General features: G+C 44.2%; 2 protein-coding genes, 2 non-coding genes and 1 pseudogene across 7 annotated transcripts; 3 read left to right on the forward strand and 2 right to left on the reverse strand.

Moving 5' to 3' along the window:
• Positions 1-1201: 1201 nt before the first annotated feature.
• LOC102418590 lies at positions 1202-1725 on the reverse strand (annotated as a pseudogene). Its single transcript, XR_330349.3, has one exon. The product of XR_330349.3 is annotated as a 40S ribosomal protein S12 pseudogene (transcript).
• Positions 1726-2681: 956 nt separating this feature from the next.
• RXFP4 (relaxin/insulin like family peptide receptor 4) lies at positions 2682-4423 on the reverse strand. Its single transcript, XM_023761593.1, has one exon. The coding sequence runs from the start codon at positions 4146-4148 to the stop codon at positions 3030-3032; it is 1119 nt and encodes a 372-aa protein (XP_023617361.1). The 5' UTR covers positions 4149-4423; the 3' UTR covers positions 2682-3029.
• Positions 4424-8626: 4203 nt separating this feature from the next.
• On the forward strand, positions 8627-25774 carry KHDC4 (KH domain containing 4, pre-mRNA splicing factor). Of its 3 annotated transcripts, none has more exons than XM_006097821.3 (14): positions 8627-8734; positions 9245-9461; positions 12777-12905; positions 13267-13346; positions 14675-14727; positions 14965-15128; positions 15878-16089; positions 17075-17135; positions 17770-17827; positions 18070-18323; positions 21174-21365; positions 22261-22373; positions 23517-23608; positions 24491-25774. In XM_006097821.3, exons 1-14 carry the CDS (start codon positions 8697-8699, stop codon positions 24688-24690), a joined length of 1863 nt encoding a protein of 620 aa, XP_006097883.1. In that variant the 5' UTR covers positions 8627-8696; the 3' UTR covers positions 24691-25774. The 3 variants fall into 3 exon arrangements, 2 of the variants coding, with proteins under 2 accessions (XP_006097883.1, XP_014319039.1); XR_002831439.1 differs by having other exon boundaries at positions 8647-8734; positions 22289-22373; positions 24491-24583; XM_014463553.2 differs by having other exon boundaries at positions 8647-8734; positions 22289-22373; positions 23517-24634.
• Positions 15412-15540, forward strand: LOC111827743. Its single transcript, XR_002831458.1, has one exon.
• On the forward strand, positions 19600-19736 carry LOC111827742. Its single transcript, XR_002831457.1, has one exon. It is a non-coding gene; the product is annotated as a small nucleolar RNA SNORA42/SNORA80 family (small nucleolar RNA).
• Positions 25775-25785: the final 11 nt, after the last annotated feature.

Here is a 25785-nt window from a genome sequence, read left to right on the forward strand (position 1 = left end):
TATTCCTGGCAGCGCTGCCCCTCCTGTGACCCCCCCTGACCAAAACCCCCTCATTCTTAGAAACAAGATGTCCTGTTGCCCCATTTTTGGAAACTCGGTTTTAACTGTCTCTCCTGCAGTTTCGAAGCTCTCTGTGCTACAAGGAGCCAGGGCCCAGATATTTGCCAAAACAATGCCTTTCCATTCGAGAGGAGCTGCCCAGCCAGCCTCCGTTGCTGTGCCCTCTCCTGCCTCCCCACCCCTCCTAAGGGGAAGCCTACGTGCATTCATCTCTGGATTGGACCTGTTTAGACTTTGTCAATATTTACCCCTGGGTCCCATAAAGCAGAGGCCCTTACAGGAGCCAATATCCGGAGCCCAGCAGAGGGAGGGTCATTGGAGGAGCTGAGGGGTGGGGTGGCAAAAGGGTGCTTAGGTGGGTAAGGATTTCCCATCCTGAATCGGCTGGGAACAGACCTGGGGTTTTAGAACCAGTTTAAACATTATCAAAAAGAGGAAATTAAACAAGAGGCTAATTAAATCTATTCAGTATTGCTTAACATGTGGTGAATTGGGTAGTTGTTTACAGCCTCCTCGGCAACCGGATGGAGCTGGTGCCGGGGCGCCTGCAGGCCCTGTGATGCCCTTGCCAGAGGGGCTCCACACACAGGCGCTGCTCCTGGCTGTTGTGGGACCTTGAGTGGCCAGAGTTGTTAGGGTTGTGAGACATGCCAGAGCTTGGGGTGGGGGAAATGGAAATGGGAGCTCCACCCCATCTTCTTTCTGCCACCTCCCTTTTCAGGGGCTGCCCCCCAGAAAGTCCCTTGTGATCGCCAACCTTTATCATTGCTGGGTCTTGGGTCTCTGTGGATCTGGAAACCAAGGGGGAACCCCCTGCCCCAAAGAACACACCTTCAAAAGGGGCTGGAGGAGCCAACCCCTCACTCAGTTCTTACATAAAATTTTCATTTTACTCCAGAGCATGTAAAAATCATCCCAGGCCCTGGCCGGCTTGGCTCAGTGGATAGAGCGTCGGCCTGCGGACTGAAGGGTCCCAGGTTCGATTCCGGCCAAGGGCACATGCCTGGGTTGCGGGCTCGTTCCCCAGTAGGGGTTGTGCAGGAGGCAGCCGATCAATGATTCTCTCTCATCATTGATGTTTCTATCTCTCTCTCCTCCCTTCCTCTCTGAAATCAATAAAGGAATGTATTTTTTTTTTTTGGATAAACAAAAGCCAAGTTTATTTGCTCATTTCTTGCATTTGAAGTATTCCTCGATGACATCCTTTGCCTGAGACTCTTTGCCATAGTCCTTCACCACCACGCAACTGCAACCAACCACTTTCCGGGGTTTCCCCTCTCTGTCGATGTTACAGAGGCCTACCCATTCCCCTAGTTTCTTGTCGTCTACCTTAATTAGGCTGATTTGGTGTTCAGCACAAAGAGCCTCCACCAACTTGACGTACACAGGCTCATCACAGTTGGATGCAAGTACACAAAGGTGGGCTTGGCGCTTGTCTAAGGCTTTGGCAGCTTCGCGAATTCCGCGCGGAGGCCATCGTGGATGAGGGCGGTCTTCAGCACCTCTTGCAAAGCAGTATTAACGTCCATGACACCTCCAGCAGCAATGCCTTCCTCGGCCATGGCGGTGGGTTATGGGTGGAGCCGAATCTTGAACGCACCCAAGCCTCCGCCTCCGCGCAACTCCGCGGCGGCAGGGAAAGAGCAGGAATGTATTTTTTCAAAAAATCATTCCAGATAAGACCTCTATGGCCCTCCAACCCCATCTCCCAGCTGCCTCCTCACTGTTTCCTTTTCCTTCTCTGACTCCATGTTACACAGAGTGTAAGAATAATAGCTAACAATCAGGTAGCAACCCATCTTACAGATGAGGAAACGGGTACAGAGAAAGAAAGGAACTTAACGAGTTCCCTGGGAGCTAGGATGTGAATCCAGGTGCTCTGACTCAGTGAAGCCTCTGGGATAGGGAGGAAGAATAGCACCCCCAGCCATGCTTCCCACTTCTCCAGCCCACCTTCAGCCTCCTCTCCCACCCCCATTCTGCAGCTCTCACCTCACCGCGCCTCACCCACATCCTTGACTTGTCGTTATCTTCACTCCTCCCTCTAAATCCTGCTTTAAGGAGAGACCCACACGTTTAAGGAGAGACCCACACGGACTCCCAGCCAACGCCAGAGTTTTACACGGGGCGTGGCTGGTGCCAGGGATCCAGCAAGATTCCACAGGTGGCACCTCCCCACATGGGAACTACAGCTTTTGCAGCTGAGGTTTTTGCAGACATCGAGTTTCCGTGGGTACCGCTGAGGGTAAGAAGATGGAGATGCCCAGGGGAGGAGGGCATTTTCGGTCCTGGTACCAGAGAAGAACAAGGGTGCATCCGTTTGAGATGGAGAGCAGGAAGGACAGGCAGGGGGAGAGGCTTAGGCACTGGCTCCTGATCCATGAGTCTAGGGCAGCCGTGGGCAAACTACGGCCCGAGGGCCGGATCCGGCCCGTTTGAAATAAATAAAACTAAAAAAAAAAAAAAAAGACCATACCCTTTTATGTAATGATGTTTACTTTGAATTTATATTAGTTCACACAAACACTCCATCCATGCTTTTGTTCCGGCCCTCCGGTCCAGTTTAAGAACCCATTGTGGCCCTCGAGTCAAAAAGTTTGCCCACCCCTGGTCTAGGGCCCTTAGGGAAATTTCCCTGGGAATTCTCACAGAAGGCAGAGGTGGGACAAATAATGCTTTTGTCCACACTGAACTGAAGGTGGAATTGGGATAAAGAGTCAAGATCATTTCTGGATGGTCCAGATGTTTATTTTTAGATCCTCTTCTTTCCCACCTCCAAATGGAGGCATAAGCTTTGTCCTACCAGCCCTGACCTGGGCCTGGGCCCGCTGCATGCCACCACACCCAGAATAATTGAAGATAAGACTTTCCCCGAGGGCATGTCGGCCTGGCAGACAGGCCCGCCCTCCCTAGGACGCGGGGATCCTGCCCCTGGCAGACCCCAGAAAGAGGGTGCGTAGTTTGTACCTTCACCCAGGTGTTCCTTTGTCCACGTTGGTGAGCATGGTAGAAGGGCCACTCTCCTGGGGGTGCTCTCCACTCACCGCCTGCCTACCTCCTCTAAGGCCCCCTGCTTCACCCCGGTTCTGGGGCCACAGTCGCGCTCGGAGATCCCTGAAGGTGCCTGCCAGGGCCTGCCGGGACTCCTGCCGCAGGAGACAGTACAGCACGGGGTTGAGGCAGCTGTTGCTGTGTGCCAAGCAGATGGTGACAGGGGAGACGTGGGTATGGACGGCGGAGAAAGTGCTGTCCCAGGGAACCAGGTCAAAATTCACCAGGACACTCCAGAGAGTGATTATGTGGTTGGGGAACCAGCAGAGGAAGAAGGAGGCCACCAGGATGCAGACGGAGCGGGCTACGACCCTGCTATCCTGCCGCCTTCTTCGCCGCCGCCGCCGCAGGAAGGCCAGCAGCAGCAGGTAGCTGGTGGTGATGATACCCAGGGGCACCATGAAGGCCAGCACCACCCTCTGCAGCTGGTAGGCCCCCAGCCAGTACCTGCTGGGGAAGCGCAGCAGGCAGAGACGCACGCCCCACACCTCCCCCTCTGCCCCAAAGACTGCCGTGGGCACTGCCAACAGGGCAGCTGCCACCCACACTGCCAGGGTGGCCGTGCGGGCCCAGAAGAGGGGAAGCGGCGTGCCTGGTCCTGCAGCCATGGCCACCACCCAGTATCGGGCAACACTCAGCGCCGTGATGAGGAAGATGCTGGCGTAGATGTTGAAGACAGTGGCCGTCAGGAACATCTTGCAGAGGGCACCTCCAAAGGGCCAGTGGAAGCCCAGTGCCGACTCAGCCGCCCAGAAGGGGAGAGTGAGTGCCAGCCCCAGGTCTGCCAGAGCCAGGTTGAAGACAAAAGTGTCAGACGGTGGGCAAGGGGCTCGCCGAGCACAGTTACCCAGCACCCACAGCACGGCCAAGTTTCCCATAAATCCAACGGCCCCTACAAGCCCATAGGCCAGGGCAAGCACAACCCTCAGGGCAGGGAATTCAACAGGCAGCGCAGTATCGTCCACGCTCAGCACACCACCGGCAGAGGTATTGAGCCAGAAAACGGGCAGAGGGGCAGAGAGAGTGGGTGTGGGCATCTCAGGGCATCAGAGGCCACAGTGCTGAGCAGCGAAGGCAGCCCGCTTAGCGCCAGACTGGCAGGACCTCTCAGCAGGAGGCTCCAGCCCTCCGAGGGCGGGGTGTGGATGGGACAACCCACCCGTCCCTGTTGGTCCTGATTGGTGGTGGGTGGGGCAGGATGAGAGAGGGCCGGACATGGGGGGGTGTGCGCATGTGTGTGTGGTGTGTATCTGTGTAGGAAGGGCTCTATGCAGTAGAGAGGAGAGAAAGGGGAATTACTCCACCATGAAAATCAGACCCAAGCCAGACCCAGGGAGAGAACCAGAGACACCCCATCTCAGGGATGACAGGAAGCAAACTGCAGACCCTCTTCCTGCCAGTGTGCAGGGGCCCCCTTCTCTGCAGAAAGTACTTCCTTGGAGCCTGGGGGAAGGGACCTGGAGGGGGCATATGGCAGGAAATCAGAATGGGTGTCAGGGAGAGAGAGGGAGAGGGAGGGAGGGAGGGAGGGAAAGAGAGCAAGCAGGGGTTCTGGAGTCCCAGATCTGCTACTCACTCGCTGCGTGACTTTGGGTAAGTCACTTTACTCCCCCGAGCCTCAGTTGCCTTGCTTAAAATTTTCAGATAAAAGTCTCTGCTTCAAAAGATCAGTGTGATGAAATTAGATAATACATGTAAAAACAAAGCACTTTGTACGTTGCTGTTTGCACTAATGATTATAATTTTAAAGGAAAAGTTTGGGGTGTTTGTGGCACCAGGGAGCAGGGTACTGAGCAATTATCACCAAGCCCAGGGAACCGTGCCAACTAAAACACAGGTTTAATTCACTGCAGCAGCAAGTGACCTTGAGGCTAAGGGCAGGGAGGGAAAGAGGAGAAGTCACAGCTTCCTGTTTCCTCCCGACTGGGAACACAGCCGGAGAGGCCCTGAGTGGACCTGGGCATGCCCTCCCTTCTGTTCCTGCTTCTGCGTATGAAGTACAGTAGTCCTGCGAACCTCCCTCACTCCACTGCCTGTGCACCTTTCCTGCTCTCGTCGGTGGAGCCGGAAGTCAACAGCATCTCCCACTCTTCTCCAACCCCCAAATGCTATTTCAGAGATGGATCCTGAGATACACCCTCACCACACCTCATCCTGTCTCCCCATGATCTCAGACCTAACCGGAAAACATGCTTCATTGGGTCCTCCCATTTTGTGCCCATATCCCTACCCTTTGCACAACTTGCTGTGATGGGAAAACAGAGGTGGGAGGTGGGTAGATAGAAGAGTGAGGCTTTTTCAAGGATTCCAGAATATTCAACACCTCCCTGCCCTCTGCCAACTAATTACAATGTTTGATGTTCAGTTTCCTTGGCGTGCTGGGGGAGGAGAAGGGCCCTTCAGGACAATAAATCAGCAGTGGGTTTTTAAAAATACATATTTTTATTGACTTCAGAGAGGAAGGGAGCAGGAGAGATAGAAACATCAATGATGACAGAGAATCATTGATTGGCTGCCTCCTGTCCGCCCCCCCCCCCCGCCCCAACTGGTGATCAAGCTTGCAACCTGGGCATGTGCCCTGACTGGGAATCAAACCATGACAACTACTGAGTCACGCTGGCCAGGCAGCAGTGGGTTTAATGAACCTTACAGAAGAGACCCAAAGGTAAGAAGATCCAGATGGTGCCAGGATGTTTGGGTTTTTCAGCAAGGGATACCTGTGAAGAGGTTGGTAGAAGGGGAGGGCCCAGCCCAAGTTCAGATGAGTCCCATGAGTTACCTCCTGGCCACCCATCCAAGCATCACTTTGCCAATCTAGCAGCGAAGGTGTCTGCTTAATGCATCAGACTTACTTTCTCATGGCTTGAAGAAAAGAAGCTGGGTCAGAATTCTGCTATCCATTTGCAATATCTGGTCCTGTGATCATTTCTTTTTTACCTTTATTCATTTCTAATCTAAATCCTTTCCCTTGCTCTATCAACACCCGCCCTGTGGTTATGTAGAGAAGTGATGCCACCAGCTGGCCGAGTCAAGAACTTCACTTTGGGCCCTTGCACTTTTCTAGAATTTTGTTGGTTGATTTATTGATCTTTCCTCCCTCCCTCCCTTCCTTCCCTCCTTTGCATTATTTATTCATTCGTGTGTTAATCACAGCATTTCCCAAACTGTTACTATGTGCTAGGCACTGTGCTAGATGGTGGGAAGATAAAAACTAATAAAATAAGGTCCCTCACCTCATAAAATATAATAAACTTCTGAGATGGATGGTAGGATCTTTAAGATAATCTAGTCCAGCCCGGCTGGCATGGCTCAGTGGTTGAGCGTTGACCTATGAACCAGGAGGTCACGGTTGGATTCCCAGTCAGGGCACATGCCCAGGTTGCAGGCTCAATCCCCAGTGTGGGGCGTGCAGGAGGCAGCAGTCAATGTTTCTCTCTCATCATTGATGTTTCTCTCTCTCTCCCTCTCCCTTCCTCTCTGAAATCAATAAAAATATATATGTATATTTAAAAAAGTGGCAGAGCATCAAAAAGAAAAATCTTAGGAATAAATCTGACAAAAAAGGTGTGCATTATTGGCAAACTGAAAACTACAAAGCACTGATACCTTTGAAAACATTATAAGAAGCCAGACACAAAGATCATATATGATTCCATTTATATGAAATGCCCAGAATCAGCAAATCCATGGAGACAGAAAGTAGATTAGTGGTTGATGGTGGCTGACAGGAGAGGAAAATGGAAAGTAACTGTTACTGGGTGCAGGATTGCTTTAGGGGTGATGAAAATGATCTGGAATTAGATACTGGTCATGGCGGCACAACTTTGCGAATACACAAATAGGCACTAAATTGTACACTTAAAGTACCCTTTTAAAAAGGGAAGATTTTATGGTTCATGAATTACAATCAGAACCGCAACAGCCCTGTGTTTTGGGGAGACAAGGCAAAGGGAAAACAATGTTGTTTAATCTAAAATTCACTTGGGGGGATAGGGGCAGGACAAATTGAGTAAAGGGGTCAAATATATGGCAATGGAAGGAAACTAGACTTTTTGGTGGTGAACATGCAGTACAGTACACAGATATTGAATTATGTTGTACATTTGAAATTTATATAGTTATTTTAAAAATAAATAAAATTCACTTGGAAAAAATACACCTGTATGCAGAAAATGTAGAATGAGAATCGGCTCGCCCGAACAGATATTATAATATACACGGGCCCAGCTGGTGTGGCGCAGTTGGTTGAACATCATCCCATGCACCAGGAACTGGCTGGTTGGATTCTTGTTCAGGGCACATGCTTGGGTTGAGGGCTGGATCCCAAGTAGGGGTTGTGCAGCAGAAAGCCCATTGATGTTTCTTTCTTATAGATGATGTTTCTCTCTCTCTCTCTCTCTCCCTCTCTATTCCTCTCTCTAAAATAAATAAAAACATATTTAAAAAATATACATACACATGGAATTACTGTAATAAAGACACTATAGCAAAGCAAATGGATCAGTGCAACAGAAAAGAATGCAGAAATATACATTTCACATCCAATATCGGTGGCATGTGTAGGAAGGGGAAACTTATTAAACGCTGAAAGGGAAACACTATAAATTTGACTTTTTAAATGAATTTGTATTCTATTAATCCAATCAGAATGCAAACTTATTTGAAAAATAGTGCTGTATTCTATTTATGTGAGCTAGAGACTCCTTGCAGCTCCAAGGTACCCCCATGTTGGAAATCTCTGGCTTCCAACATCAACTCTGACTTCTCAGTTGGCCTTCAAGGCCTTTCAGGATCTGGCCCCCACACACTCAGGCCAGTTCAACCTTAAGAGCTCGATCGCAGAACAGGGTTTCATAACCTATTACCACTTCTCCGCCCCGACTCAGATGTTCAGCTTCCATTTCTTTCAAATACTTCAAGTCGAGCACTTCACCTTCTTCACAGTTGATGATACCACCTCGCCATACGCATCTGTCTGCGTGCCTGCCCGCCACATTGTACTAGAAAGGCAGGGCCCGTAGCTTTCCGCTTTATCTATGTCCTCCTCTTAAAACAGTGCTTGGCGCACGGAAAAGAAACAAACAAAAAACCAAAACACAAAAAACCATAAATTCTTCCAATGACCTTTAGGACGAATCATTTTCCGTTTCCTAAATAAGGTAACTGAAACGTAAAGTGGGCAAAAGACCTCGAGAAAGCTCTTCCCCACTAGCGGCTGGGATCCCCTAAGAATACAGCTCAATGTGGGGGGAAATCGGCGTAATTCCCAGACTCGTGCGTATTATTGTGTAGGTTACCAATTTGCCCACAACAAAGATCGATTCTCCCCGCGCTAATTCCGCTTTAATGCGAGGATCAGTAACCATCTTTCTCAGGGGCAAGGCCCGACAAGAAGGTCACACCCTCCCAGCCTCGGCTAATGCCAGACGCCTGGAGATCCGCGAGAGTCCAATCGGAATAGACGTTTTAACCGGAACTTCTTGGCCTCACGACCGGAAGAGACTGTGCGTAAGGGCGTTAGGGGCGGAAGTGACGGGAGGGTGGTTGTGGGATAGTTGGCGGGTGGTTGAGCCGAGCCGGTCGCCATGTCCGCGGGGAGCGCGACACATCCTGGAGCCGGCGGGTAAAGCTTCGCGGGCGAGGGAATCGCGGCGAGCGGGGGGCGCGGGAGAGGCGGGGGGGCCCTGGGGAGCTGCGTGTGGGTAGAGGGGCGCTGAAGTGGGAGTGTACTATCGGGGGGCCGGATTGTTGGGAAGGGTGGTGAGCAGGCCTGGGGCCCCGGAAAAAGGCCGGCGGGGATCAGAGGGGAGAGGAAAGCAGGGACTTTTGGGAGTGCGGGCCGAGGGGAAGGCGAAAACGAGGGCTTGTGGGACAGAGTGAAGTCTTTTGATGGGGATGACGGAAGAGAAAGGAAGTAGATTCTGGAAAAGGGTTGAAAGAAGTGAGGATTTGGGGAAATCATGCAGTAATTGTCTATTTAAGATGGTAATCTGAAGCCCTGATAGGAGATTCGAAGGTGTCAAGGGAACGTGATAGAGGGAAAATGGGGTGCCAAGGCACAGCAAGGGAAAAATAGTACAAGTGAAAGCTTTTTTGGGGGGAGGGCCTATTATTTTTCTCTTACTTATTGTAGGCGCCGCAGCAAATGGGACCAACCAGCTCCAGCCCCCCTTCTCTTCCTCCCACCGGCGGTCCCAGGTGGGGAGGTGGCCAGCAGTGGGGGAAGTCCTGGGGGCACCACAGCTGCTCCCTCTGGAGCCTTAGATGCCGCTGCCGCGGTGGCTGCCAAGATCAATGCCATGCTCATGGCCAAAGGGAAGCTGAAACCAACTCAGAATGCTGCTGAGAAGGTATTTGAAGTTGAAGGGACTCTGCTAATTGCAATTTTAAGAGGGTTTTTTGTAATCCTGTAATCTCACAATCATTTGTATTAATGAGGGAGAAAACAGGGATACGGTAATTTAAAGGTCACTTAGTTTTGGAATGTATCAGAAGTTTTGTCATTTGTTTTGACGAGGCAGCTTTGGTTGGGTTGATTACATTTATGGACCAAATAGCTTGTTTTGTCTGTGTTCACTTAGTTCAGCTTAAGTTTAATCATGTAAAGCCAGGGATGTAATATGCTTTTTGATACATGTGCATTTTCCCTAAAGTCAAGGAGTTCAAATAAATTAAGTGAACTTTCAGATGTCTCTAATAATCTATAGATTCAACTTTTTAAAATTCTTCTTTTCATTTATTGATTTTAGAGCAGTGGTTCTCAACCTTCCTAATGCCGCGACCCTTTAATACAGTTCCTCATGTTGTGGTGACCCCCAATTTCATTGTTACAAATTGAACATAATTAAAGCATAGTGATTAATCACAAAGACAATATGTAATTATATATGTGTTTTCTGATCGTCTTAGGCGACCCCTGTGAAAGGGTCGTTCGACCCCCCAAAGGGGTCGCGACCCACAGGTTGAGAACCGCTGTTTTAGAGAGGGGAAGGGGGAGAGAAAGAAACCTCTATTTGCTGTTCCACTTATTTATGCATTCACTGGTTGATTCTTGTATGTTCACCCTGACCAGGGATCAAACCCACAATCTTGGTGTATCGGGTTAGATTCAACTTTTTAATGACTGCCTAACCAAAGTGCAATTACACAAGAAATAAAAGAATTTTATTTATTATATATATATATATATATATATATATATATATATATATATGGTTTTGTTGTCTTCACACAATTGAGGAAATTATTTGAACATTTTATAAACTCCCTTGCAGCTAGAATGGATCTGAACTTGGAAACTTTTAACTTAATTGCCATAGAATGCAAGAATTTTCCTATAGGATAATGAGTATATAGCGACTGTGTTTGTATTGCCAGAATGCATGCTTTGCACTTAAAAGAAATCCTTACAGCATTTCTATGAAATGAATTATTGTCACCAGTTTATAGGTGAGGAAAATTGGGCTCATGAATGTAAAGGAACTTGTCCATAATCTATGTAAGTGGTTGGCACAGACGTATGTCTACTTCAGAGTCGCCTCAGACAATTGGATGTTTAGCTTTTGCTTGAAAGCCTCTAGAGTTGCAGAGTTCAGTATATTCCAAGGCAGCCCATTCCATTAGAATTACAATTTTTAAAACTTTTTTTTGGCTTAAACTTGCCATCCTTGTGAAGAGTTGAGTTCTGTATTTGAAAATGCAATGAATGTGAGGTTATGGATTTGTTAATTAGCATGTTTGTGGTGACTATTTCACAATGTATACATATAGTAAAACAACAAGTTGTACATCTTAAATATATACAATTTTTATTTTTTAATTATACCTCAATAAAGCTGGAAAAAAAGAAAATGATATTTGTTAGCCTTCTAATTTATCAGTAGATAACGTTAACAGAATGTTTATTAGTAGGCCATAACCTGTCTGGATACTTAAATATTCAAGTTCTGCAGAACTGGTGAGAAATTTTAATGACTTAGAAGTTTATTACTCATTTTATATTAATGGTTTGCAAAGATTGTATGAGTCAGCTGTCCATTTCTAAGGTCTACAAGGAAATATTAAAAGAACACTGATGAAGAAGGAATGCTCCATGAATATTAAAATTCTTAATACTGTTGTTAATCATTTAGACTCATTTTTTTCTCTAACAAGTAATTTTTAAATGGTAAATGAACTCAGCAAGAGGCAGCATGGTGCATAAATACTGAATTTAGAATCAGAATACCTAGGTTTAAATCCCAGAATCCCCAGCTACTGGTTGGGTGGCTTTGACAGATGAGCCTCAGTTTCCTCATCTGTAATGGGGTTGGATATATCTATCTATCTATATATATCTGTTAAGTCTGGTCCCATAGTCACTAGCCTCATGTGACTAAAGATTTGAATTAAAAATAAAATATAAAAGTCAGTTTCTTGGTCACATTAGTCACATTTCAGGTGCTCAGTAGATATGTGGCTAGTGGCACCCATTTTGCACTGCCAGCTAGAGCAGCGGTTGCCAACCTTTTGGACCTCACGGACCACCGGTTGGCGACGGCTGAGCTAGAGGACACTTACATCATCACACAAAGTTCTGTTGGACAATACTGATATGCCTGCCATAAGGATTCAGTGAGATAAGATGTATAATGCATGCTGAAGAGGGCTAAACAAAGGTAAGGAGATATGTATTGTGTCTATTTAGTGTGTCTCCAGATTTTAGGATCTTATTTGACTTTTTACCCACTCTTCCTTAGAGAGTAATGGGGTGGAATGTTAATTAGATACAATTTAAGGGTTGTTGTTTTTTAAATTGATTTTAGAAGAAGGGAGAGAGAAGAGAAAGAGAGAAGGAAACATTGATTGGTTGCCTCCCAAACTCGCCCACATTAGGGATGGAACCCACAGTCTGGCTGTGTGCCCTGACTGGGAATCAAACCCACCACCTTTAGGTGTACAGGAAGACGCTCCAACCAACTGAGCCACACTGGCCAGGCCAATTTAAGGGTTTTGATATTGAAAGATGCAATTAGTTGAATTTGATATGTTGTGACCATAGTGTTAACACTTAGCCTTACACAAAGGCTACTTCCCATTACACAGGTGTGGTATATGAGTTACTTATTTTGAATTGTGTGTTGAGCTCTACCCTGTATTTACACACATGGTTAGCTAATTGAACTGCAAAGCATCATGACTTGGCCCTTCTAATTCATAGAGTTTCTGTGATTACATGGTCATAAAAATGCACATATGGCCAAAGATTATAGAGAAATCTGATGGCAGCCTTCAAGTAAACTGATTGTACTTGGTATCATTTTAGTGAGGTTTTTAAATTTTTATTTTTGTTGATTTCAGAGAGGAAGGGAGAGGAAGAGAGAAACAGAGAAACATCAATGCTGAGAATCATTGATCGGCTGCCTCCTGCATGCCCCCACTGGGAGTCCATCCTGAAACCTGGGCATGTTCCCTGACCAGGAATCAAACCGTGACCTTTTGGTTCATAGATCGACAATAGTGAGGTTTTATTTGCATGTTATTTCATTCATGAAGAATGACCAGAGAGTGTTTCCAAGTATGTTTGTAGGCAGGTAAAGGGGGATTTGGGAAGGTATATTTTTGAATTGGGCATTGAGAAGATATTTCATCATGTAAACTTTTTAATCTAATTTCTCTTTTTGTAGCTTCAGGCCCCTGGAAAAGGCTTAACTAGCAGTAAAAGCAAGGATGACCTGGTGGTAGCTGAAGTAGAGATCAATGACGTGCCTCTCACATGTAGGAACTTGCTGACTCGAGGACAAACTCAAGACGAGGTGTGGAGATGTTGGGCTTTGGGGAATGTGGGTGGATGTGGTTTTAGAAAAATAAGACTGCTAAATAAGGACAGACATGAATCAGATATTTATTAGTGTATTTGGGTCATACTCTCCAAAGTTAGGGTTGCGTTTGATTTAACTGCAGAGGAACTTCTTAGTGATGGTAAAAAAATAGCTATGTGTGAATTCCCTGGGGTGGTCTGAGTAAGAAGCAATGGAACTAGATTTTCAGATAGCAGAGAGAACTCATTTCTACCTTATTGATGGAATGGATAGATGGGGAAAATCTATCGTGCTACCTGTCATTGAAGTCAATCAATTGCCACATCATCTTTTTAATAGAAAATTTCCTTTTTAGATCAGCCGACTTAGTGGGGCTGCAGTGTCAACTCGAGGGAGGTTCATGACCACTGAGGAGAAGGCCAAAGTAGGACCCGGGTGTGTATGCATATCCTCTACTTTGGGGAAGGGCTGGGTATATGACTCACATTAGCTTAATATATTTTATTCTTAGGGAGTATATGTAAGTGCTTGATTAGTAGTTTATGCAGTAGCTACTTTGGTTAATAGATATATACCTATGTATATGTATATATGCTTTATTGCAGAATTCAGGACATCTTCAATAGATACAAGAAGTGTTGCAATTATTCTTTTTCTATTGTGCTATGTTTTTTTTTTTAATTTCACAGTGTCTTTATTGAAGACAACAAATTATGCAAAAGTGTAAAAGAAGATAATTGTTAACACTTAATGTGATACTTGTAAACTGTTTTTTATGGACATATTTCCCCTAACAAATGAGTTCATACTTTGTTGTAATCTATTTTAAAGTTAAAAAATAATTTAATCCTCACCTGAGGATATTTTTCCATTGATTTTTAGAGAGTGGAAGGGAGGGAGGGAGACACACACACACACACACACTCAAACCTGAAACTGAAGTATGTGCCCTTGACCGGGAATCCAACCCAATACCGTTTGGTCCGCTGGTGGACGCTGTAATACGGGTGGGGAATATTGGTCTGAGGCTTGTGAAATCATTTGGTCTGGCCCTGCTGAGGCATTAGGGGTGAGTTAATTAAATGTTTAACCAAATATAGCAGGCTGATTTTTAAGTTGATCATTTTGTATGGCCTATGAATGATGTTATAAATATCCAAATGGTCCTTGGCAGAAAAAAGGTTCCCCAACCTCTGTTCTAACCACTGAGAAACCCAGCCAGGGCTAAACAGTTTTTTTTATCAAGACTCCTTAATGGCTCTGATGATTATAAGTTGTAGGTTATCTATAAAGATTTCATCTTAGTTTAGTTTCATCTTTTCCAGTATTCAATTTTAGTTTTTTAATCCTCACCTGAGGATTGGTTTTTATTGATTTTTAGAGAGGGAAAAAGAAAGAGCCATCGATGTGAGAAACATTGATTGGTTGCCTCCTGTACATGCGCCAGCTGGGAATCAAACCCACAACCTAAGTATGTGCCCTGATTGGGAATCGAACTCGCAACCTTTTGATGTATGGGACAACACTCCAACCAAGTGAGCCACCTGGCCAGGACAAAACAACATCTTTAACATTGACTTAATCATTCCTCCACTGTTAAACCATGCTCTTAGAAATTAGCAATAGCCATTTCCATGTGCTGTATAGTTCCTTTCACTTATTTGGAAGCTTTATAAATGTTATAAATTAGTTTTGGTGACTCATTTAGCTCTTTCTTTGGTTATTACCAGTTTGGGATCATCATTTTATATTTCTCTTTATAGGGATCGTCCATTATATCTTCATGTTCAGGGCCAGACACGAGAATTAGTGGACAGTAAGTAATGTTTTTGGCTCACATATCACTTTTTGTGAAAAGCAAGGTACAGGGATGTGTGTAATATTATTTATGAAGTACTCATGAATGTACATAGGGGTTTAGAAAGGTTGGGAGCCAGACATTTGGGTCACCTATAAAATGGATAATTAAGTATTGGCCTGTGTTTATCATTGGGTACTAGTCAGTTCATTCAGTTCTTTGGTATAGTATCTTACTCTCTGTGCTTTTCCCTAGGAGCTGTAAACCGAATCAAAGAAATTATTACCAATGGGGTGGTGAAAGCTGCCACGGGGACAAGTCCAACTTTTAATGGTGCGACAGTCACGGTCTATCACCAGCCAGCGCCCATTACGCAGCTGTCTCCAGCTGTTAGCCAGAAGCCTCCCTTCCAGTCAGGGGTATGTTTTGTGGAGAGATCATTAACAGCTTTGTCATTTCTATAAAAATGATATATGCCAAAGAATACAGAAAGTATGAAGAAAGAAGTAAAATCCTGAAAGTTACCATTATTGATATCAGATTAATGGGCCATTTAGGTGTCCAAGATGTAGTAGTGAACATTTGAGCACACAGCTCTTCTTTCTGACATATTCTAGAAAGGGGCTTTTGATAGATGAAAGAGTATGCACATTGTACGTTTAAAATTAGTGGTTTGAATTTATATTTGTAAACCTGATGGCAGCTGGAGGACTAAGAAGGCTGAGTCTGATGAAGTAAGACTCTGCTGATACAATCCTCCTAAAAAAAAGGGTTGGAGAGAGCAGCCCTTATTGGAGAATATCACAGGGCTGACTGCACTACCCAACATTCTACTCCAGTTTTACAGGAAACTGTCTTTGCTATAATTTCTTAACATATATCAGTTGAGAGGAACTGGGAATGCTTATTCAGTATTGAATTGGGATTTTTACCTCTTAGATAGGTTTTGCTGAGCAGAGAGGTAGGTATGTGGACTGTAGTTCTCATTTAAATTAAGCTACCTGATAAGGTTTATTTTAATGCCATTTTGATAGAAACGATAGGGGAATCCATATTCTGGAAGTAATTAAATGTATCTGGAGAATGAAAATATTTTGTATAATGATTTCCATGGTTTGGGTTTAACTTTGTATTCTCTGTTTAACCTGATCTTTCTGTTCCTCTACAGATGCATTATGTTCAAGATAAATTATTCGTGGGTCTGGAACATGCTGTGCCCACTTTTAATGTCAAAGAGAAAGTGGAAGGTCCAGGCTGCTCCTATTTGCAGCACATTCAGATCGAAACGGGTGCCAAAGTCTTTCTACGAGGCAAGGGTTCAGGGTGCATTGAGCCAGCATCTGGCCGAGAAGCTTTTGAACCTATGTATATTTACATCAGGTATGGATGGAGCTGAGAACATTTAAATCCTTGTTAACTTAGCAGTACAGACAGCAGTGATTCAGAAGGAGGAAGAGAAAAATGGGCTTAATAAGTAGTAATGTGAAAGAACTTAGGTAAATACCAGGAGTAATCACTTTATAATTAGCTAATAAAAATTGTTGGATTAGGAGATAGGTTATCTTTTTTTAGTATGCAACTCCTTGGATTTTATACAAGTCTATGATCCTAAAATGAGCTGTCATGAGCCTACAATAACTTTGACTTAAACCTATCACAATATTTTTAAATGTCTTTTCTTTTTATCACGAAGTACTATTACTCAGAGAAAGACCAATAAAATAATGTGGTAATAATACTAGTTGTACCTTAAAGGACTTATAACATTACTAGAGGCCTGGTGCACAAATTTGTGCACCAGTGGGGTCCCTCAGCCTGGCCTGCAGGATTGGGCCAAAACCGCTCTCCAACATCCCCCGAGGGGTCCCAGATTGCAAGAGGGCGTAGGCCAGGCTGAGGGACCCCACTGGTGCAGGATAGGGGTGGGGGAGGGATGAGAGGTTGGCTAGCCAGGGAGGGACTGCGGGGGAGGGACCTCAGGAGAGCTCCAGGGCGTGCCTGGCCCATCTCATTCAGTCCCGAGACCTCGAGACCTCGGTCTGACCCCAGCAGTAAGGGAACCTACCAGTCGGAGTATCTGCCCCCTGGTGGTCAGTGCACATCATAGCGAGAGGTTAAGCAACCTTAGCATATCATTAGCATATTATGCTTTGATTGGTTGAATGGACGACCGGACAACTGGACACTTAGCATATTAGGCTTTTATTATATAGGATTTTGGGTCCCTATTTAGTGGTTTTCAGAAGCTTAGATTTGTGCTGCATTGAATGTATTAAGTTTATAAAGCAGCATACAAAGTGAAAACAGAATCCTATATCCTTTATTTTTCTTCCTTTTGAATTCTTGGTTGTTAATTTTTTTGCAGTCATCCCAAACCAGAAGGCCTTGCTGCTGCCAAGAAGCTCTGTGAGAATCTCTTGCAAACAGTGAGTTATATTTGTCTGTCTCATACTCAGAACAGCTACTGCCATTTTAGACTGTGTCTTAGCTATTTTCCCCACCTGTATTAGTTTCCTAGGCTGCCACACAAAATTACCACAACAAAATTCAAACAACAGAAATGTATTCTCTCATAGTTCAGGGAGCCAGAAGTCCAGAATTGAGGTGTGGGGTAGGTTGGTTCCTCCTGAAAGCTCTGTGGGAGAATCCATCCCACATCTCCCTCCTAGCTTCTTGTGATCATCTGTAGCCCTTGACATTCTTTGCCTTGTGTCAGCATAACTCCATTCTTATCTCCTCTGCTAAGGGTAGCAGTCTTTGGATTTAGGGCTTGCTCTAATCCAGTTTGACTTCATTTTAACAACCTCCAAGCAAATACCTTGTTTCCAAATAAGGTCATATTCTGAGTTACAGGCAGACATGAATATGCGGGGGTGGGGGTGGGGAGGGACACACATGACACTATTCAAACCATTACACCATTCTAGCAACTAACATTCTTTTTAAGGAAGTCATATTTCCCTCGCCAGGGGCACAGTTGGCATGCATTTCTTCTTCAGGAGCTATTTCAGTATGGAATTGTGAATCTATAGTACATATTTGTTTTCCCTTCTCTTTCAGGTTCATGCCGAATACTCTAGATTTGTGAATCAGATTAATACTGCTGTACCTTTACCAGGTGTGTATGTCTTAAAGTATTTAACTATAAAATATTTTGCTAGTGATATTTATGGATAAAATATTGATACATGAGGCTAGACTAATTGTGCCAGGGCACTAATAGTGTTCCCTTCAACTTAGGGTAATTTGGAAAGCCAGTTGAGCCTCAGTATTTTTCTTCCCTGAAGATTAAGTTTAATATTCAGCTAAAATGTCTCATTCTGCTGCAGCTGATTAAACACTTTTTTTCTTCCCCTTCAGGCTATACACAACCCTCTGCTATAAGTAGTGTCCCTCCTCAACCACCATATTATCCATCCAATGGCTATCAGTCTGGTTACCCTGTTGTTCCCCCTCCTCAGCAGCCAATTCAGCCTCCCTATGGAGTTCCAAGCATAGTGCCACCAGCTGTTTCATTGGCACCTGGAGTCTTGCCAGCATTACCTACTGGAGTCCCACCTGTGCCTACACAATACCCGATAACACAAGTGCAGCCTCCAGCTAGCACTGGGCAGGTAAGATGTCAGAATATGAAATGATACCATTGAATTAGGAAAAATTGGGGCAGGGAAAGAGTGGAAAAGTGGTGATTTTATTCAGAAATTGTATGTAATATGAAATACTGTTTTCCTATTTTTAAATTTTTTAAAAATTAGAAACATCAATTTTGTTCCACTTATTTATGCATTCATTGGTTGATTCTTTTTTAATTTAAAATACTTTAAAATTAAAAGGCTTTTTTGTAGCTATTGTTAATCCTTACCTGAGGATGTATTTTCATTTGATTTTTAGAGAGACTGGAAGGGAGTGGGGAGGGGGAGAGAGAGGGAAAGTGAAAGGGAGGAAAGTAGAAAGGAAGAGAGAAAGAGAGAGAAACATTGGTGTGGAAGAGACATTGAAGGGTTGCCTCTTGAACCCATGTGCCTGGTTGTCTCCTGCATTCACTCCTACCGAGGCTGGGAATCAAACCTGCAACCCAGGTATGTGCTTTTGACGGGATCGAACTCGAGACCCTTTGGTGTGAGAACCAATGCTCTAACCTGAGCCACACTGGCCAAAGCTATTGATTGATTCTTGTATGTGCCGTAACCAGGGATCGAACCTGCAACCTTGGTGTATCGGGATGACACTCTAACCAACTAAGCTACCCAGCCAGGGCTCTAGTATCTTCTTCCTCTCTTACCACCAACAAACTACCTGAGTACTTTGGAATAATGTGTACATGTGTCTGTTCATCTGGAAGTTCACAGTTTCATGAGCCTTGCCACCTTATAGTTGTTTAGAGCAGGTGTCAGTGAACTTTCTACAAAGTACCTGATGCTAAATATTTTAGGCTTTGTAAGCCACGTGGTTGCTGTCACAACTACTGTAGCCCTGCTGTTGTTGCGCAAAAGCAGCTGCAGACAATACCAAACAAACACGCGTGTCCGTATGCCAGTCACACTTGATTGACAAAAATAGGTAGCAGGCCAGAATCATAGTGTGCCATACTGTGGGCCATCATATGCCTGCAACCTGGCTTTATATAGTTTAAAAGTGCTCAAGGAGAAAGGGGCTGGCCTATACTACATCTCTAGATGATTGGAATGGAATTACTAATCTTAGAACTCTCATATACAGGTGTTCCTAGGCCAAGATATATGGGAACTTGCCAAACATAAGGATTATAAGTGCTGGTATTTATTTCTCAAACTGTAAGAAACTAGAATTTTAGGAAAGAACTAGGCAGTTAGCTCATCTAGATTCATTATATACGTCATTCTTAGAGGCAGGGGAGAGACTAATGAGAGAGCATGGTAATGGATTTATGGTGGGCCCTTCTCCGTGGGCTTCTCATAGTGTACCCATGCCAGAGTAAATTGCTGCCTCGAACCATTGCCCAGCCTCCTTGCCTGTGGGCTGTCAGCACTGAAGAGGGTTGTACAGTATGAGACAACAAAGGACTTCTGGACTAAATTCTGTTGTGGTCTCTAGTCATAATTATTTTACCTTTCATATTTAGGCAGAGCTATATAGTTCTCCAGCTTTGAGCCACACTCTGTTGTAATTAGAAAGCAGTATAGCAGAGTGATTAACAGTTGGGGTTTAGAGATAGATATGCTTTCCCACGTTTGAGTTGTGTGGTGTTGGGATATAATATAACCTATGAGGCTTTGGTTTTCTTTCTATCTAGAATGGGAGTAGCCCTGGCCAGTGTGGCTCAATTGGTTGGAGCGTGTCCCATGTACCAAAAGGTCGCCAGTTTGATTCCAGGCCAGGGTGGGTACCAGAGGCAGCCTATCTATGTTTCCCTCTCACATCAATGTTTCTCTTCCTTTCCCATCCTCTCTCACTTAAAAAAAGAAAGAAAGAAAGAAATCTGCCCTAGTTGGTTTGGCTCCATGGATAGAGCATCAGCCTACAGCCTGAAGGGTCCCGGGTTCGATTCCTGTCAAGGGCACATGCCCCGGTTATGGGCTCAATCCCCAGTAGGGGGTATGCAGGAGGCAGCTTATCAATGATTCTCATCATTCATGTTTCCTTTTTTTTTTCTTCAATATAATTTTATTGATTTCAGAGAGGAAAGAGGGGGTTGGGGGGAAGAGAGAAACAGAATCAATGATGAGAGAGAATCATTGATCTGGGGATCAAGCTTGCAACTCTGGCATGTGCCCTGACTGGGAATCAGACCATGACCTCCTGGTTAATTGGTTGACGCTCAACCACTGAGACACCCCTGCCGCAACTTGAGCATGTGCCCTTGACCAGAATGGAACCTGAGACCCTTCAGTCCACATGCCGATGCTCTATCCACTGAGCAAAACCAGCGAGGGCAGTAAAAGTGTTGTTGCTTGGTAACTTCTGAACTAAGTAAGTGTCTGGAGTTTTTGTTTGTTAAAGGTCATGTTTGCTCCTAATAGCTCAAATGCACAACAGGTTTACCTGAGAGTTTAAAGCTGTAGCGATTATCAATTTCATGTTTCTCTACCAGGAAGGTGGGAAGGCTAGGTAATACTGTTAGCAAATTATACATGAAGGGCCCGGCTGGTGTGGCTCAGTGGTTGAGTGTAGACCCATGAACTAAGAGGTCACCAGATCTATTTCCAGTCAGGGCACATGCCCAGGTTTTGGGCATGCTCCCCAGGATAGGGCATGTAGGAGGCAGCCGATTGGTGTTTCTATCCCTCTCCCTCTCTCTCTAAAATCAATAAAAACATATTTTTAAAAATTATACATGAAGGAAACTTAAGTACCAGAAGGTGAAAGATTCATGTGCTACCTCCTGATCATTAAAGTATATTATAATCATTGTTTCATTGTTTACTTCTTCATTAGTTAGGGATTCTCACACTTTCCCCCCCCCCCTTGGTTTGTTTTTGTCCCAGAGTCCGATGAGTGGGCCTTTTATTCCTGCTACTCCTGTCAAACCTGCCTTGCCTGCCGGCCCCCAACCCCCACCTCAGCCCCAGCCCCAGCCCCAGCCCCCACTCCCAACCCCAACTCAAACCCAGGCACAGAAGAGGAGATTCACGGAGGAGCTACCAGATGAACAAGAATCTGGACTTCTTGGATACCAGGTTAAATAAAATATCCTGTCTTACTTTCCTAATCTTATTCTGTATTCTCCCTTTAAGTAAAGATAAATTCACATCTATATCAACTGTCCTCCCAGTACTAGGATTTCCATTTTCTGGAATCTACTTAGATTAGGTTTTTATCCTTGGGGGATTAATTTAAAGCAAGAGTTGATTCCTTCTGAGTGGGTTTTGTCCTTGGGCATACAAAGCCTTCCACCTAGAGAAGTCTCTGACTAGCATCTAGAAGGAATTCTGTAGAATTCTGGACTTCTCTTATTCATACACTTGCAAGCCTCTAATACTTCTTACTTCCCTACACATCTCACTGAAAGCTCATTCTACCAATATGTGGTTTATATTTAAAACCTTGGATTTCAGTTTTTGATTTCCTTTCTCTCCCAAAAAAGGTGGTGATTTTTTTTCTCCGATGCCCCCCCTCCCCCACCAAAAGTGTCAGAAATGCAGTGAATCTGCATATACATAATTATAAACACAGTCATTCACTAAGGATTTTTTTTTTTTAAGATTATGTAGTTTGGTGCAATTTTGTTTTATCAGGAAAAGCACCTTTACTTTTTGCTGGAATCCTTGAAGCATTCTTTTGAAACAAACTTTGAAATATTTTTATAGCTTATAACTAGGTTTGTACAAACCGTCTAAGTTATGGGCAGTTGAAAACAGAGACATAACATAATGAATCACCACATCCCTAACCATCCCAACAGATAAATTATCTCTACTCTGACTGTGGTTATGCTCCAGATCCCAAGGAGCTATGTAGTGCAGCTTACTGCAATTTACCAGAAAGATGAGGCACTTGACAGTTACATTAAGGAGCTAAAGTCAATACAGCAGTTGTAGATTTGCTAATGCCACTGTATTTTTCTGCTCATAGCATGGACCCATTCATATGACTAATTTAGGTACAGGCTTCTCCAGTCAGAATGAGATTGAAGGTGCAGGATCGAAGGCGGCAAGTTCCTCAGGCAAAGAGCGAGAGAGGGACAGGTAAGTTAGTTGGAACGTAATTATATGAATACTAGTGGCCCGGTGCATGAAACTCGTGCACGGGGGTGGGGTGGGCCTGCACCCTCTCCAATCTGGGACCCCTCAGGGGATGTCTGACTGCCGGTTTAGGCCCGATCCCACAGTCGGATACCCCTCTTGAAATCTGGGGCTGCTGGCTCCTAACTGCTCGCCTGCCTGCCTGCCTGATCGCCCCTAACCACTGTCTGCCTGCCTGCTCACCCCCAACTGCCCCCCCTGCCGGCCTGATCACCTTTCAACAGCCTGCTTGCCCCCAACTGTCCCCACTCCACCGGCCTGCTCGCTCCCAACTGCCCCCCACTGCGGGCCTGATTGCTCCCAACTGCCCCCCACTGCCAGCCTGATTGCTCCCAACTGCCCCCCACTGCGGGCCTGCTAACCCCCGACTGCCCTCCCCTCCTGGCCTGATCGCTCCTAACCGCCTCTGCCTTCGCCCTGCCACCATGGCTTTGTCTGGAAGGTCTCCCGGTCTAATTACCATATTACCCTTTTATTAGTATAGATATTCATATGTCATTTGTACCATTAGTGTAAATAATGATCATTGCTACAAGTTTCCATGTTCTAATACTGAAATGAAATCACTTGGGCAAACAAGTTCCTGTTGTAGTTGATGCAGTAATGGAAAATACAATGATATAACTTCCCCAGTCTTAGACGCAGCTATACTTAGCTTTGAATAATTCCATGCTTGCTTATTCAGTCATCTTCCTTTACTTTCATTGTACCTGTATCTTGGCCATTTTTTTTTAAAGGGTAGGTAGTAGTTACACAATCAAGCCATTTTGCTGCTTAGAATCGAGTATCATGGATGGAGGTACTTGAACCGGAGTCAAGCCTGCCATCTAGTGCTTGGATTCTCCCTATATCATTATTAACGTTCATATGAGGGAGCTCACTTCCCATAACAGTTCCTTCTGTTTTTGGCATGGCCTGGCGATGTAGACAAAGCCTCATAATCTTACAACTTGAAAACAGCTTGAAGGTTGAAATTAATGTGAACTTGAAAGGTTATCTGCAAACTGTATTGTTATTCCCCTGCTTATCTATAGGAGAATTTAAAATTGATTGAATTTGTCTGAAAGAGTGTTTCTTTTTTAACAGGCAGTTGATGCCTCCACCAGCCTTTCCAGTGACTGGAATAAAAACAGAGTCTGATGAAAGGAATGGGTCTGGGACCTTAACAGGGAGCCATGGTGAGTAAGGTATAATGGGGGGACTAAGGGAGTGGCTAAGACTGGTGCTAAGCTATTAATTTTCTAACCTGATGTTCATTCAGGTGCGATACATTTAGGTGTTTAATCCAACCTCTACAATCTAATGAAAAAACTTTTCTTTTTATTCATACGGACAGCATATAGTTACACAGCATTTTATTTTCAACCGACGTGTGTCTAGAAAAGAGTCAGTCGACTTATATTTTATACATAACATCAGTGACATTAAAACCCTAGGAAATACTAATGATTGGTAGGTCATTTCAAAATTTTGTTGCCTTGTTATCTAAATACTTGGAGGTAATCTGAAACAGAATTAAAGATCAATATTTTTGTATTGGGAACTGAGCCATGTCTCCTCTCATAGCTCTGTTGGTTGGGAATGGTCAGCCTGTGGCTATTATAAAAAAATGTTGCTTCTTAGTATCCCAGAACTCTTAAATCCTGTAGAGGTACATGGGAACATTTTTGTTCCTTCCCTTTAGTCCTAATAAAAATGAACAGAAGAAAATTAATTTTTTTCTTTTCTTTAAACTCTTTAAAAGGTGAAGTATCGGCCTCAAAAGATGCCCTTGCTAACTTTCCTTTTTTCTTTTTTTTTTCTTTTTTTTTTTGTGTGTGTGTGTTTCTTTTTTCTTTCTCTGTTTTCTTACATGGTTCTGGTGGATTCACATTTGCTGATGCTGGTGCTGTTTTTCGTGTGACCTTCAACGCATTTGGGTGACCACTGACCCTGTGACCTCAAAATGGCGTCCAACTAACCACTTAAAATTAACATCTTTTTTTTTTAATTAACGAATTTATGGTATTATCTTTTTTCTTGGCGGGGAATGGGGTTTGGGTTGTTTTTCTCTATTCTAGATTATCCAGTTAAGAAGATGAAAACCACAGAGAAGGGATTTGGCTTGGTGGCTTACGCTGCAGATTCATCTGACGAAGAGGAGGAACACGGGGGTCATAAAAATGCAAGTAGCTTTCCACAGGGCTGGAGTTTGGGATATCAGTTCCCTTCATCACAACCACGAGCTAAACAACAGATGCCATTCTGGATGGCCCCGTAGGAAACAGTGGAACAGACTTTTTTGACCCTCGGTGACTCTTCTTTAGCAATAATGCATGCATTTGATTTCACAAGACTTTGGCCTGTACTGGGAACCATCGTGGACCTTGGCAGAAGTTAGAGGTGCAGTGTCTCCTTTCTTAAAAGGCTTTCGTTCTTTTTAAAATATCCTTTTTTCTTCAGTGGCATAGCATCTGTTAAAATTTATGTGGGATCACAAATCTGTCTCAAGCTTTTTTATTTAACACTCGGTGAAATGTGCTGTTCAACGCAGCATTCCATTGGGGTCATTCCTGTATACATTTGACCTGGTCCGGCCTTTCCAAATGAAGAACCCCTATTCTGATGTAGACAGTTTTATTTGTATTTTACTACTGTTTGGTCAATTTTGATAATAACTTGTTACAAACCAAGCCTTACTATTTATTAGTAGGGAAATGATTTTAAGACCATCTTTTCCTTTCAGTACTAAATCTACAGATTCCTCACTCCTATTCCATTTTTGGGTTCTTTCTGTTTTGGCAAGTGCTGTTTCACTAGTTTAAAATTGTCAGGTATAGCTGGATCCTGGGTGAGAAAATGAAGTTATTTTTTTTATTGTGTCTTTTTTGGGGAATGATCCAAAGCTGGCACCTTCAGGCACACTTGTCTCAGATAGCCATTGCTGTTTTTATTGCTCTTCTAAGCTCTTGTCTTCAACTGGGTCAGAAAACTACTTGATCAAAAGCTGGCCAGAATTTATCATAGAGATGAAACACAGTGGTCTGTCTCTCTCAGAACTGTTGCAGCTAAAATAGAGAGACTTGACTGCTCCCAATAGGATGGTGGACTTAGTGACTGAAATGGCAACTTGTCCTTTTTCTTGGCATTACAGGTTTTACCAAAAGAACTTTTTTGTATCAAATATTAATGTGTGAAAGTGAAGGAGCTAGTCTGCTGAATCAGTAGTTTGAGATACTGAACTGTCATTTTTGCACATTTGAATACTTTGCAGGCTGGCTTTGTATAAACGTATCCTCTGGTTTCCTATATGTTGTAAATATTTAGACCATAATGTCATTATAAATAAATGTATAAATATTCTGCTTGTGGTATC

This window comes from Myotis lucifugus, unplaced genomic scaffold (genome assembly GCF_000147115.1).
Source record: "Myotis lucifugus unplaced genomic scaffold, Myoluc2.0 scaffold_211, whole genome shotgun sequence".
NCBI classification, from domain to species: Eukaryota; Metazoa; Chordata; class Mammalia; order Chiroptera; family Vespertilionidae; genus Myotis; species Myotis lucifugus.

Coding starts and splice junctions, on each gene's coding strand:
- KHDC4 (XM_006097821.3), top strand. CDS start 8,697: ATGTCCGCGGGGAGCGCGACACATCCTGGAGCCGGCGG. Junction 13,347..14,674: donor AAGGCCAAAGTAGGACCCGG/GTGTGTATGCAT, acceptor TTCTCTTTATAG/GGATCGTCCATTATATCTTC. Junction 16,090..17,074: donor CCTATGTATATTTACATCAG/GTATGGATGGAG, acceptor ATTTTTTTGCAG/TCATCCCAAACCAGAAGGCC.
- RXFP4 (XM_023761593.1), bottom strand. CDS start 4,148: ATGCCCACACCCACTCTCTCTGCCCCTCTGCCCGTTTTCTGGCTCAAT.